This window comes from Mobula birostris, chromosome 16, assembly GCF_030028105.1.
Source record: "Mobula birostris isolate sMobBir1 chromosome 16, sMobBir1.hap1, whole genome shotgun sequence".
NCBI lineage: Eukaryota > Metazoa > Chordata > Chondrichthyes > Myliobatiformes > Myliobatidae > Mobula > Mobula birostris.
In genome coordinates this window covers 51,430,392-51,446,080 of record NC_092385.1, presented here as the reverse complement: position 1 = coordinate 51,446,080, position 15,689 = coordinate 51,430,392, and the positions used below count along the sequence as shown (strand labels likewise).

At 39.4% G+C, this 15,689-nt stretch overlaps 1 protein-coding gene across 1 annotated transcript in view; it reads left to right on the top strand.

The window, feature by feature from the left end:
• The window catches only part of arl8ba (ADP-ribosylation factor-like 8Ba), a 61,822-nt gene that overhangs the window by 23,396 nt on the left and 22,737 nt on the right, over window positions 1–15,689 (top strand). The window contains exons 2-3 of the mRNA XM_072280625.1: window positions 3,290–3,370; window positions 10,140–10,213. Of these exons, the coding sequence (XP_072136726.1) occupies window positions 3,290–3,370; window positions 10,140–10,213 (155 nt within the window). The remainder of the gene's footprint in view (window positions 1–3,289; window positions 3,371–10,139; window positions 10,214–15,689) is intronic.

Here is a 15,689-nt window from a genome sequence, read left to right as displayed (position 1 = left end):
ATCAATGCAAATGATTTTTTTGCAGTGTTAAATGTGTAAACTGTTCTCTTTTTCTCCAATTAGCGACAGTATTCAAATCACTTATCTATTTCTTGGCGCGTGGCGAAGTGGTTAAGGTGTCGGTCTAGTGATCCGAAGGTCGCTAGTTTGATCCTCAGCTGAGGCAGCATGTTGTGCCCTTGAGCGAGGCAGTTAACCACACATTGCTCTGCGACAACACCAGTGCCAAGCTGTATTGGCCCTAATGCCCTTCCCTTGGACAACGTCGATGGCGTGGAGAGGGGAGACTTGCAGCATGGGCAACTGCCGGTCTTCCATACAACCTTGCCTAGGCCTGTGCCTTGGAAACCTTCCAAGGCGCAAATTCATGGTCTTACGAGCCTAACGGATACCTATATATATATCTATTTCTTGTAATTTCTAGTCAGATGATAGTTGTGTATTTGATGTTAATCTATGACCAATAATTCCTGCTCATTCACTTCGTTAATGAAGTATGACTTCCACATTTTTACAAGCTGCACTTTTTGTCGATTTTGTGCCACAGAGAAATGTCAGATTCAATTCCAGTGCTGATGCTATTTGGGAGTCACTACTTTTGTAAAACTTGCTTTCATTAATCTTCCACTGCTCTTCTCTATCCTCCAAATTTTGCATGTCAATTTATTTTGGCTTGCCCTTTCCTATTTTAATATCAAATTTTCTTAAGTTTTTTTAGTCGCTGTTGACTAAATTTAAGCTTAATTGACAACTTCCTCCTTTCGAGTATTGTGAACTGAAATTCCTCAGTGTAACCATTTCCTCCTAGCATTGCATTGTATAATGGCTGCAAGTTTGAACTCTAGTGTACTTCTGGAATCTTACTGATAGCAAGCTGAAATGGAAGAGAACTGAGGGAGATTTGGTTGTTTTAGGGAGAGCAGAGGATGCAACGTGAAAGGTTACAAGTAGAGAGAACAATAGCATCATGTTTTGTCTAGGTTATGGAGAGCTCAAAATATTGATTGTTTATTCATTTCCATGGATGCAGCCTGACCTACTGAGTTTCTCTAGCATTCTGTGTATGTTACTTTAGAAAAGAGAATACTGGATAGGAGGTTGGTTTTATCTTGAAGGATCTCAAAAAATTTGAAGGAGATTAATTTGGATGTCATTTGTACCCTTTTCTAGAGGGGTGCATGGTATCACTTAGAATACTGGAAGTATTGGTCTTGATTTGCACTATCCTAAATGATGATCATTCTATTGTGCCTATTCCTGTATATTGCAAAATGCTTAGTGAACAGCTGTAGATAAATGGAATGAAACGCCTTTTTAAAAGAAATCCAGGATTTCACAAAGCTCACATTAGCTTTATCAATAGTTAAGAGATTATTCTAAACCTTTAATTTATCTGTATTCAATGGACTTTAGAATGGCTTTTTTAAATTTCCTATTATTCCAAATTATAGTCTGAGCACTTTATGTGCCTTTTGTATACCAAAGCGTTCAAAGTTATATTTCTGGATTATCAAGCTTAAAATTTAGAATGATTGTTTACTGTGAAGAATGGAATGTATGTGAAGAATGGAATGTATGCTTATCATCTTGGAAAGGCAAAGCATGAATTAGCTTTTTATTGGCATTGTAAATAGTACGAAGTATTTAATAGATCAGAAATGGTGTTGCAATCTTTTATATATAGGAAATGTCAATGTTATGTCTGTTTGGCTAATGTATATTTGTCTATAGAGAACTTGCCTATCTATTACTAAAACCCTCGTGCTCTGTCTGTCTGTTTGTGACCTCCAATTAGTGCAAAATGGTGCATTACAGCAGCACTTTTTTTGGCTAAATCGAATTAAAATGCGCTAACTTACAGAATGCAGGCAAAGTTCAGGGTTATATATTTGTATAAAATTGCTCATTCGCCAAAATCAACAGGCTCGCTTTGACCCGAGAGATGATCTGCCATCATGCAAATTGGGACGCGACAGCCCGACGCATGTGCACGGCCAGCCTCAGCAGCGACACCTACCAGAGCAAAAGGGCAGGGCAGCTCTATTTTGAGGGTCACATTCTGCTAATCACCATCAGCATGTGCAGGATTGGGACAGATCTAACTGCCACCCATCATTAACAGATAATTAAATCTTATTGTAATGATGTACTTCGAGACACCCATAAAACCCTTTTGCTGCAGTCAAAGGACAGCGGTGACTATATCAGGTCCATTTAGGAGAGCGCCAACCACACCATCAAGAATAATCAGCATCCTTTGGTGTTACTGCTTCGTATCTTCTATCCAGCATTAGGGTGTAAAAAAAAAAATGGTCAGCCTAATTGTGCTGCGTGGAAAGGGAAGGGGAACATTATGGTCAAGATGACGCCAAACATCATCAGGAAGCGGCAAGGAGAGGGAGAGAACAAGAACCGGATGAGGCCAGGGCTGCATGACTCTAGGATCAAAGAGTCAGGACAAAAAAAGATGAGAGAAGAAGAGACAGAGGAGGAGAGGCATGTACGTCTCCAAGATCAGAGACAAAGAACAAACAGCAGAAGAGATGAAGAGACGGGAGATGAAAGGACTGCACATCTCCAGAATGACAACGAGAGGCACGAGGGTGGCAGGTAAACCAGAAATGATGCCATCAAAAGTGTCCTTCGTTAAACGAGGAGCAGCTATATTTGCTTTGCTACGTGTTGTTGTTCTTTAATAAACTGAGGTTTTCTACTTCAGTTTCCAAAGCAAAGTGATACCAATAGCATTCAGAGAAATTAAATGTTCATTCTGGTCACATCAGACTGCACTACCCTTCTCTCAAAGGGTGCCCCAACAGGTCACCCTGTTGTCTAGTATTTGCAAAAGCTTAAGGTATGGAATAAGATTCACACTCATGGAATTTATATGGAAATTTAAGTAAATTGATCTCTTTTTCCAACTGATGCTTATGTATTTACATTGGTTACAGACAACTATATCCTACAAAGGCACCCCCCCCCCCAAAAAAATGCAATGGTCACCTGTAATTCATCAGGTGTGGTTTATCATGTCAAGGCCAGATGTAATTTTTAATCATTCCTGTTCAAAATGTAACCAAAAGGTATCTGGGAACATTTGAATTAGTTGAGAATTGTCGACTGCAGTAAGGCCTTTCCCGCTAAACCTAGCTGATGGCTGTGAGTTTAATTTTTACTTTGTTGATCACAGACAATATTTTGCAATGAGTCCTACCATTACTTTCAGAAAGATTTGAAATGATTAGTGTGATCATGGTAAATAATTTTAATTATTTATTTTCATTTCCAGTGTGGTCAGTTCAGTGAAGATATGATTCCGACAGTTGGCTTCAATATGAGAAAGGTCACTAAGGGCAATGTAACAATAAAGGTATGTACTAAAATGGTCAAATCAATGTAGTATTGTTCAATATGTGTTCACAATTTGCAGTTGGAATGTACATTGGATAAATTTGCCCAGTGCGGCTGTTCACTTATTTTAAATTTCAAAACAAAATTGTATAAGTTATTACTTGTGCAACTCAGATTGGGTTCTTTCCAAGCATTTATTAGCTTGCCCTTTGCAGAGTAATAAGATTTGTAGTAACATGACAAAGTCACCAGAGAGACGCAGCTGGTAGATATAAAAGTAGTCTTTTATTCAACCAAAAGAGCCATTCTCTGAAGGAAGAGGCCTGTTTGACCCAATATTATATGACATTTTATATGTTAAAGATTAAAGGACAATTCTACAGTTAGAGTGCATCTACAATGCTTCCTTTGAATTACATATTTTCACACCGCCAGCTTTACACCCACATTCCAGAGGCCGAAAATGAATGTTAATCTGCATTGTCTTGTTTTCAATTAACTGATGTCCACAGCTCCAGGACCAACTATTGTCCAAAGATGCATTTTAAATTTAATCTAAAATACACGTTCAGGTCTAAAGGTTGGTTACTGAAGTGAATTGCTGAAGTTAATATTTGCTATATACTTTAATTTCAGAATATGTTCTAACAAAGTTAAATCAGTTTAAAATGTTCAGATTCTATTGTAAATTACTTCAACTTTACCCTGCTACACATACACTTAAAATCAATTTTAACTTTTATGTAACACCCATAACTCTAGTGTTATGAGTAGTTATGCCTTGGGGAAACATGAACCTACTTTTTTGCTTTACAGTATGGTGAAATCATGAGAATGTTGCTGGATGATTGGAGCCTTGTACCAGACTCAGTTAGTTGGAGTAGATCATTTCATTTCAGGCATGCTTCTAGGTACCTTGAAATCTAAAGTGAAATGCATTTGGATAGCAAAATACATGGTTATTGAGTATTTCTGCCTCTTTCTCATATGCAACACAACTTTTCGTTGCCTTTTTTTTCCTCTAGCTTACTTAATAGTTTCCATGATGCTGTTATAGATTTAGCCATTTAATTTACTTCAATATCATAAGAACCTGAAGTATGTTATGAATTTCCATGTGTTTGATTTACATTTTGTGCTTATAATATTGGCTTTGTAAATCAAAGACCGAGACAAAGCTATCTTTCATTATAGTAACTACTGCAGCATTTTCTGCATGAAATAGAGTGTACAAAAATAGCCACAGTGCATTTTTGTTATAACATCTTGTTAATCAAATCATTTTCAAGAATGCATGTGTTCTGTTGATCACAGAATGACTGTACATGTAATATTTAAACATGGACTGAGTTGACAGAATGTAATTGATATTTCTGGAGGGTTTTGAGAGGAATGAAACAAAGGAGCTGAATGGAATTAAAAGGAAAGGTGCAAAAGACTTGACTGGTCCACATTTCCACTATTCATTAAAATTAATAGGAAAGCTGATTTTGATTTTTGGAGTTGAGGGGTTAGTGATTCTGAAACTAGTGACAGATATTTGTAAATCAGTTTTTTTTTTCCCTACTAAATTTCCAGGTGTAACTGTGAATGTGTCAGTACAGCAAGGTACCCATACTGTGTTTACAACAATTGGTAGTGAAGGCAACCACATCCATTTCATCAGTTCCTTGTGGGTTTGGGCAGAAATTTCCAATATGAAATTACGTAGATTGGAATTTCCCCAAAGATACTTCAAAAATGTGATTAAAATTTACCTTTGATTTTTATCTTTTTACTTGGAAATGATACTTGTCTCCTATGTCTAATTAGTTCCTGCATTCACGATAGACTTCCATTTCATTGAACTGCTCAGGTGCTTATGAGAACATGAACATTTCATGACAAATATCCTTCCTGGGCCCAGTAATAATAAGAAACAACAATATATGGAGTCTCCAGGTCCAACATATAATTCTCCGTAAGCCTCCGAGTCCAAAATATAATCCTCTGTAACTTCCGCCACCTCCAACGGGATCCCACCACCAAGCACATCTTTCCTTCCCCACCTCTGTCTGCTTTCCGCAGGGATTGCTCCCTAGGTGACTCCCTTGTCCATTCGTCCCCCCCATCCCTTCCCATCGATCTCCCTCCCGACACTTAACCTTGTAAGCAGAACAAGTGCTACGCCTGCCCTTACACTTCCTCCCTCACCACCATTCACGGCCCCAAACAGTCCTTCCAGGTGAGGTGACGCTTCAGCTGTGAGTCGGCTAGGGTGATATACTGTGTCCGGCGCTCCCGGTGCAGCCTTCTATATATTGGCGAGCGCCGACACAGACAGGGAGACTGTTTTGCTGAACACCCACACTCTGTCTGCTAGAGAAAGCAGGATCTCCCAGTAGCCACACATTTCAATTCCACGTCCCATTCCCATTCTGATATGTCCATCCATGGCCGCCTCTACTGTCAAGATGAAGCCACACTCAGGTTGGAGGAACACCTTATATTCCGTCTGGATAGCCTCCAACCTGATGGCATGAACATTGAGTTCTCTTACTTCCGTTAATGCCCCTCCTCTCCTTCTTACCCCATCCCTTATTTAATTATTTATTTAAAATTTTTTTCCCCCTTTCTTTCTCTTTTTTTCTCCCTCTGTCCTCACTATATCTTCCTCTGCTCCCCCCCTTTCTTTCTCCCTCGGCCTCCTGTCCTATGATCCTCTCCCTTCTCCAGCCTTGTATCTTCTTGCCAATCAACTTTCCAGCTCTCAGCTCCATCCCTCCCCCTCCTGTCTTCTATCATTTCAGATCTCCCCCTCCCCCTCCCCCTTTCAAATCTCTTACTATCTCTCCTTTCAGTTAGTCCTGACGAATGGTCTCGGCCCGAAATGTCGACTGTACCTCTTCCTATAGATGCTGCCTGGCCTGCTGCGTTCTACCAGCATTTTGTGTGTGTTGCTTGAATTTCCAGCATCTACAGATTTCCTATTGTTTGTGAATGTATATTCAAGTTAGGATTTTGTTTGACTTTGAGGAGAATAGAGATATTTATGTAACTGCCAGCTATCACATTCTTCTGAGAGTTGGAAGATTGAGGTTTTCAAAGAACTTACAAAAAAGTCTGGCAAGTGATTGAATAAAATATCGTTGAAGTTGAGCACAGTAGTCTTCATGGTTCATAGTGGGGATTGTCATGTTGATCAAACTTGCTGCTTGGTGTTGAACTATAACTGTTGAAGCTGTACTGTAACAAGAGGATTCTGATTTCCGACTTGAAGCTTGTAGGCGATCATGAATACTGTGAGGCTTTTGGGGTAAGTAACACTGCAGCATAGCCTTGCTAGTTTGATTTTAAGTGTGTGTGCTGGTGTAGTTGTTCATTGGCAACAAATCAGGATGTCATTGCAGTTGATGGAATACTCAAATGTTGTGGGAAAGCAGTAGATTCTTTTTGTGATGGTCAATGCCTCCTTCTTGAGTGTGAGTGTTTTGTTGGCCCAAAGGTATAGGTTTGGTTTTGTATCTTAACGATGATGCTCTGCTTTAAGGAATTATGAATAGAACAGTGCTGCACTTATCAATGAATATCTTAATTTCTGACCTCTTCCTTTTATAAATCTGGCCTGGGGTATTTACAAATTACCCTTAGCGACCCTGAGGGTGGCCAGGGGGGCTACACTATAATTAGCGTTATATCAAATTTACTTAAAATGGTTAATATAATATAGAATTTGTGTAGGCTAAACGTTTTTGCAAGAAAATAGTTTTTTTTTCCTGTTGATATGGGAGGTTTTGGGCTCTGGCCATACTTTGCTCATAATTAATAAAGTAGTAAAGTTTACTTCATTCCTCCCCTACCAGCTAATTAAGGATTTTTTAATCACACCACACCCAATTCTCTCTTCTTTACCCCTCGAACCTTACAGAGTCTGTTTTTGCCTCGTAGATACGGTGTCTCCAAACAATGATTGCCAACAAGATTGAGAAGCTGTTCCGTCCCCAGTCGTTTATTTTATCTGTAATCTTGTCATCATTCTCCAAGAGTAAGATTTGGAAAGGCAATAGGGAAATTAGGGATAGTATCAATTCCAAAGAAGAAGCATATAAATTAGCCAGAGAAAGTGGCTCACCAGGGACTGGGAGAAATTCAGAGTTCAGCAGAGGAGGACAAAGGGCTTAATTAGGAAGGGGAAAAAAGATTATGAGAGAAAACTGGCAGAGAACATAAAAACAGACTGTAAAAGCTTTTATAGATATGTAAAAAGGAAAAGACTGGTAAAGACAAATGTAGGTCCCCTGCAGACAGAAACAGGTGAGTTGATTATGGGGAGCAAGGACATGGCAGACCAATTGAATAATTACTTTGGTTCTGTCTTCACTAAGGAGGACATAAATAATCTTCCAGAAATAGTAGGGGACAGAGGGTCCAGTGAGATGGAGGAACTGAGCGAAATACATGTTAGCAGGGAAGTGGTGTTAGGTAAATTGAAGGGATTGAAGGCAGATAAATCCCCAGGGCCAGATGGTCTGCATCCCAGAGTGTTTAAGGAAGTAGCCCAAGAAATAGTGGATGCATTAGTGATAATTTTTCAAAACTCGTTAGATTCTGGACTAGTTCCTGAGGATTGGAGGGTGGCTAATGTAACTCCACTTTTTAAAAAAGGAGGGAGAGAGAAACCGGGGAATTATAGACCAGTTAGCCTAACGTTGGTGGTGAGGAAACTGCTGGAGTCAGTTATCAAGGATGTGATAACAGCACATTTGGAAAGCGGTGAAATGATCGGACAAAGTCAGCATGGATTTGTGAAAGGAAAATCATGTCCGACGAATCTCATAGAATTTTTTGAGGATGTAACTAGTAGAGTGGATAGGGGAGAACCAGTGGATGTGGTATATTTGGATTTTCAGAGGGCTTTTGACAAGGTCCCACATAGGAGATTAGTGTGCAAACTTAAAGCACACGGTATTGGGGGTAAGGTATTGGTGTGGGTGGAGAGTTGGTTAGCAGACAGGAAGCAAAGAGTAGGAATAAATGGGACCTTTTCAGAATGGCAGGCGGTGACTAGTGGGGTACCGCAAGGCTCAGTGCTGGGACCCCAGTTGTTTACAATATATATTAATGACTTGGATGAGGGAATTAAATGCAGCATCTCCAAGTTTGCGGATGACATGAAGCTGGGTGGCAGTGTTAGCTGTGAGGAGGATGCTAAGAGGATGCAGGGAAACTTGGATAGGTTGGGTGAGTGGGCAAATTCATGGCAGATGCAATTTAATGTGGATAAATGTGAAGTTATCCACTTTGGTGGCAAAAATAGGAAAACAAATTATTATCTGAATGGTGGCCGATTAGGAAAAGGGGAGGTGCAACGAGACCTGGGTGTCATTATACACCAGTCATTGAAAGTGGGCATGCAGGTACAGCAGGCGGTGAGAAAGGCGAATGGTATGCTGGCATTTATAGCGAGAGGATTCGAGTACAGGAGCAGGGAGGTACTACTGCAGTTGTACAAGGCCTTGGTGAGACCACACCTGGAGTATTGTGTGCAGTTTTGGTCCCCTAATCTGAGGAAAGACATCCTTGCCATAGAGGGAGTACAAAGAAGGTTCACCAGATTGATTCCTGGGATGGCAGGACTTTCATATGAAGAAAGACTGGATGAACTGGGCTTGTACTCGTTGGAATTTAGAAGATTGAGGGGGGATCTGATTGAAACGTATAAGATCCTAAAGGGATTGGACAGGCTAGATGCAGGAAGATTGTTCTCGATGTTGGGGAAGTCCAGAACGAGGGGCCACAGTTTGAGGATAGAGGGGAAGCCTTTTAGGACCGAGATGAGGAAAAACTTCTTCACACAGAGAGTGGTGAATCTGTGGAATTCTCTGCCACAGGAAACAGTTGAGGCCAGTTCATTGGCTATATTTAAGAGGGAGTTAGATATGGCCCTTGTGGCTACGGGGGTCAGGGGGTATGGAGGGAAGGCTGGGGCGGGGTTCTGAGTTGGATGATCAGCCATGATCATAATAAATGGCGGTGCAGGCTCGAAGGGCCTACTCCACCTATTTTCTATGTTTCTATAAAATGAAGGGGAAATGGGAGATTGTGACAAAATAGGAAGAGGGAAGTAGAGAAAGTAATAAATGTAACCAATCTAACGTTCAGCCTCTTAACTCAGTGCAATCGGGTGGAGAATAAGAACGGGGGATCGATTTGGTAGCTGTAAAAGTGGTGTGTGGAGGGATGAGGCTTTTATTTAAAAATTATGAGTATGAATTGGCTTGAGTTGAGAGGAAACTTTTGAAACTGATTATTTCAGTCTCTGTTCTGTGAGGTGGATGGTGGGGTGGAGATTTGTCTCTATCAAAAGGCGTATAAGGTGTTCTTCCATCCACCAGCCTGCAGATCACTTTTTGGGCAAGGTGTAGCACTTGCTTAGCCCCCAATCAGGGTCATGTGAAGCCATGGGACCAGGTGGTGAATGATCAGCTGGTGCATATCACAGATCCTGGTTATGTGACCATCTGAAGAGTATTGATAATGGCTGGGGCCACCTGTCTTGTAGTAAAGACACTACCGAGAAGAAGGCAATGGTAAACCACTTTTGTAGAAAAAATTGTCAAGAACAATCATGGTCATGAAAAGATCATGATCTCCCATGTCATAAGGCACAGCACATAACAAACGAATGCTGTGTGATTGCTTTCCTCCTGTAAAAGTTCAATAAGCCCTGCATAGTCAACTGGGCACATCTGTAAGTGTGTTGAATTTCAAGTGTTCATAACAATGTTCATATTTCTATCCTTTGAAAGATCTGGGATATTGGTGGACAGCCAAGGTTTCGAAGTATGTGGGAGCGTTATTGCAGAGGAGTAAATGCAGTTGTGTAAGTATATCTTGCATTTCTTTTGCTACATTTCAGGAGCCAATTGCATAGGTCTGTCAGTTGTGATTGAAAAATCATTAAGACCAGTGCAAGGGATTGAACATGCTGGTGATTTTAATAAAACCTTGCCATTTCTTAAATTAAACCTCTGCTCAGATCCTTATTATCAGTGGTCTTTGAAGTTATGGTTACAGATGAATGTAATGTTCTCAGTACCTGCATAATGGCATTTCAGCAGGTCTGCAGACACTGTTGAAATTTCAATGTAAGTTTATTATAAAAGTTCATGCAGTATATATCATCTTGTACAACCCTGAAATTCATTCTCTTGAGAGTGTACACAGTAAATCCAAGAGCCATGATAGAATCCATGAAAGATTGTATCCAGCAGGATGAGCAAACAACTAATGTGCAAAAGACAAACTGTGCAAATATAAAAGAAAATGGATAAATAAGCAGAAATAGTAAAATACTCAAAATTTGAGGAAACTTGTTGAGCATTTACAGCAAACTATTAATTTATCATCTCCAGTCCACTATTACAAACTATATTGATTGCTGGACATTTCACGTAGAAAATTTTGCTTTCCCATTTTGGCTGCATTGTTAAATGTTCTTTTAAAGGATGAGTTACCAAGCTACCCAAAGTTGTGAGAAGATTACCCTTTGCCAACTCCCTACATTACACTAAACAAGTGACGCTCGTGTTACAGCCATTTGAGTTACAGGAACTTCCCTATTAGAATTCACAAATTGCTAACCAAAATTTGAGATATGAATAAAATCACTCTCATAGGATTTGTTTGGAGAATAGTGTGGGGAGTGGGGTTGATTAAATCAGCACTTTTTATTTCAATTCCCATTTGATCATGTGTACATGACTGGCTTTTGGTTACATAAAATAGCAACCGTTTCCTAGGAGCACGAATTCCTCATGATGTTATAAAATTGCAGCAGTAGCAATCTTCAGTTGGTTGCATAAATAGAATACTAATGAACTTGTTATTTTTTTTCTTGATGCTTTTTTTTTGCTAAAGTATATACCAAATTCATCAGAGGTAAACCATGTGGATGTGAGATAGATGAAATTTGCAAAGACATTACTTCACTTAAGTTAAGATTTACATGACACAACCAGTCAAACTTTACTGAATAAAACTCCAGTCTTGAACCTTTAACATTCACATCTTTTAAAAGATTCCAGAAAAAGATGGAAATGTTCTTGCTAGTTTGATAATTTGAGAAAGCATGTATTATAATCCATTTGAACCTCAGGAACTTTGCCAATGAGCTTAAAGGTAATTGGGTATCTTAATAGAATTCATAAAGGAGAAAAAGATATAATGTTTGGCAATACAATTGTCAGGAAGTTCCAAAGGATTTCTAGGTTGATTAATAGAGTTTAATCCTTACATGTATAGATAAGACTAATGCAATAGGTGTACTATAAAGATTTCCAAACTGTCTTCCATAAAATGCCAAATAAATAGGTCAAAGCATGTGGGGTCAAGAATACATAGAATAAGAAACTAACTGGCTTCAGGACAATAATGAGTAAAAGGACACCTCCTTTGGTGGGAGAAGCTGAGAGGTGGTGTACCACAAGAATCAGTGCTGACACCACTTTTTAAATAACTTATTAATGGCCATGTTATTTAATGTTCCCATCTGTTTTGTAATGCTGTGTATTTTTATCATTGCTAAATTTTAGAAATTTGGCTTTCTAACCCATCTTTGAAATAGTTGTAAATAGCTGATTGCGGTTGTGATCCCAGTTTGGATTTTAATGGGACACTAGTAAGTTTGAGTAACCTGCTTGTTATCCTATCAGTCTGTATTACTCAGCTAATTTTCTAAAGAGGGTTAAGTTCCTTCAGCCTCAACATTACTTTTCTGATTGCTTGGGACTTGATCAAAAATGTAAGTGATATCCTTAAATATTACTCAATTGGATTCATCAAGAATGACTTGCCTTTTACAAATATATAGTTGCTGTCTCATCAGGTGACGAACTTTGCTTGCTTCATTTTTAAATATAGATCTGTGATGGTCCAATATCAATTGAGCATGCTCACCTATACTTCCCTTGTTTATTCCCACAGTTGCAATACATTACAATATACACCTTACAATTACTGGAAAAAGACAATTAGATTTCTTAAGATTATTTAGTTTTAGGCATCTGAATGTTGGAGACTTAATAATACATTGTGGAATTAACTGAGGGACATGTTATTTTAGATCTGATCATGTTAAATGAGATAGGATTGAACAGCTAATAAAGTATTTTTTGGAGAAGGGTAATCAGTATATAGTTCTGGAACTTAAACTTGGATTACAGAACTGAAAGGTGTGAAGACACAGCTTCGAATGGCCTGGGTAACTGAAGTATTGAATAGCTTTTAAAAAAAAAATAAGTATGCAATTGAGGCAGATGCTGTGAGGAGCCATCTGTAGTTAACAGAATTAAAGTGAGGGTTCTATCAAATTGAAGAAAAAATTAGTATTGCAATGGTTAATAGTGAAGATCAGGATTTTTGAAAATAGTAGAGTGCCCTAAGTAAAACAGCAGAAAATAGATTACTGTCAAAAATAAGAGCCAACTTCCTGAAGTTCATAGAAAGTAGTTGAATTGCTAAGGTAAACTTTCCTTCCTTTGAGGTGAAACTGGTGAATTAGCAATGGGAAATATGGAAATGGCAGTGACTTCTGAGAAGTATTTTCTGTTCCATAGGATTAGTGGCTAGCAATTTACCTTTGAATGAGAAAATCTACAGTAGATGACGGAGGAGCTTGAAACAGTCCCAGTTATGAGAAAAGGTACAATGCAAACCAACATCATTTAACATGGACAGACAATTAGTCTGAAACACAATGATTGGTAAACTATAGTTAATTTCCACAAAGATCAATTATTTGCAATCGATATTAGTATACTTGGATAAAGGGGCTATATGTTGTAGCTGACAAGTGAGAAAGAGTTGAAAATTATTTTTATGGAATGCTGAAATTGCTCACTGATAACCGCTGGTGTTATAGTAGTATCTTTTCAAATGCCAAAATTTTAAGAAATCTTGCTTTTAAGCTAGTACAATATTGTACTTCATGTGCTCATTGTATAAATATTTAATGGAAATCAGTAACCAATAATGTATTTTATAATGAATATAATGTACTTTATAATAAAATCAAATATGTACTGTGGTTTGGCTTACTCTACAGTAGATAGTCTGTTCCTCAGGGTGGAAATGTCAAATCCTGGATAATTTTGGTTTGAAGTGGAGGTAAAGTTAAAGGAAATTTGCAAGGCATACTTTATTTTATCTAGCAATGTGCTACTGGAAGCTGGTAGGACTGTAGCAATGTTTAAGGGCAGGTACCTGAACAAGCAGGCGACAGAGGGATGTCGACCATGTGTAGGCAGATGGGATTAGTTTTGATTAGTATCATGGTTGGGGCAGATTTGTGCTCAGCAGCCTGTTCCTCTGCTTTAAAGTTCAGGCAATAGATGGACAATCTATTTATGTTTGTTTGTTGTCTGAATATTAAGTTTACATGCCCACTTACAGTATTACTCATTTTAATTTTAAAATAGACATGAAAGTAGTTGCATCTGGATTTCCTGCCATTCACAGGATGCTGATAACTTTTTTTTAATATAGAAAGCTAAGCTAAACTGCACCTAAGCCCAGCCTTTAAAACACACAAAACAGCATTTACAATCTGAACACAAGGCATTCTGCAGACGTTGGAAATACAGAACAACACACACACACACACACACACACACACACACACACACACACACACACACACACACACACACACACAATGCTGGAGAAACTCAGCTGTTCAGGCAGCATCTATGGAAATTAATAAATAGTTGACATTTCAGGCATAGACCCTTCTTCCCTCCTATTTTCCAGTCCTGATGAAGCCAGAATAAGAAGGTAGGAGGAGGGGAAGGACTACAAGCTAGGGGGTGATAGGTGAAGCCAGGTGAGTGGGGGAGGAGAGGATTAAGTTAGAAACTGGATGGTGGCAGGTGGAAAAGATGAAGGGTGGAGAAGAAGGAATCTAATGGGAGAGGAGAGTGGACCATAGGAGAAAGGGAAGGAGGAAGGGCACCAGGGGAAGGTGATAGGCAGGTGAGAAGAGGAGAGGTCAGAGGGAGGTAGAGTGGGCTACTGAAGAAGAGAGAAGGGGAAGGGGGAGAAATTAATAGGAAGTTCGAAAAATCGATATTCATGCCATCAGGTTGGAGGCCACCCAGATGGAATATGTGTTGCTGTTCCAACCTGAGAGTGGCCTAATTATGGCAGTAGAGGAGTCTATGGACTGACATGTCAGAATGGAAATGGGGATTGGAATTAAAATGGTTTACCACCGGAAACTCCTGCTATTTGTGGATGAAGAGATTGTGCTCAGCAAAGCAGTCTTCCAATCTACGGATTAGCTGGTGAAGTGTTGCTTCATCTGGAAGGACTGTTTGGGACCCTGAATGCAGGTGAGGAAGGAGGTAAATGGGTAGGGTAACACTTCCACTTGCAGGAATAGTGCCTGGAGGGAGATTAATGGGGAGGGACACATGGACAAAGGAATCACAAAGAAAATGATCTCTGCAGAAGGTGGGGGGGGGGGGAGGTAAAGATTTGTTTGGTGGTAGGATCCTGTTGAAGATGGTGGAAGTTTCAGAGAAAGATGATGGATCGAGAGCCTCATGGGGTAGTAAGTGAGGACAAGAAGAATTCTATCCCTGTTAAGGTGGCAGGAAGATGGGGTGAGGGCTAGTGTCTGGGAAATGGAGGAGATGCAGGTGAGGATGGCATCAAATGTGGAGGAAGGGAAACCTAGTTGTTTGAAGGAGGAAATCTCTGATGTCCTGGAAGGAAAGCCTCATCCTGGGAACAGATGCAGTGGAGATGAAGGGTCTAAGAAAAGGGAATAGCATATTACAGGAGACAAGTTGGGAAGAGGTATATTCAACATAGCCGTGGGAGTTAGTAATTTATAACATATGTCCGCAGACAGTTTGTCTCCAGAGATGGAGTTAGAGAGATCAAGAAAGGGTAGAGGGATGTCAGAAATGGACAAAGTGAATTTAAGAATAGGGTAGAAGTTGGATGGAAAGTGTTTGGCATGGGTGCATGAAGCAGCTCCAATGCAATCATCAACGTAGTGTGAGTTGAGGTGCAACCTGAGGTCATTTCCACAGCAGCTCCATTACTTGAATACATTTTGTATATGGATCTTTGTTTTGGGTTGCAACTTGGAAGACTGCAAACAAGTGAAGTTCAAAGTAAATTTATTATTAAAGTACATGTGTGTCACCATAAACAAACTCTGAGATTGATTTTCTTGTGGGCATACTCAGTAAATCTATAGAATAATAACCATAACAATCAATGAAAGACAGTTCATCTTGGGTGTTCCTCCAGATTGCAGAAGACAAACTGCAAATAGAAAAATGAAATAA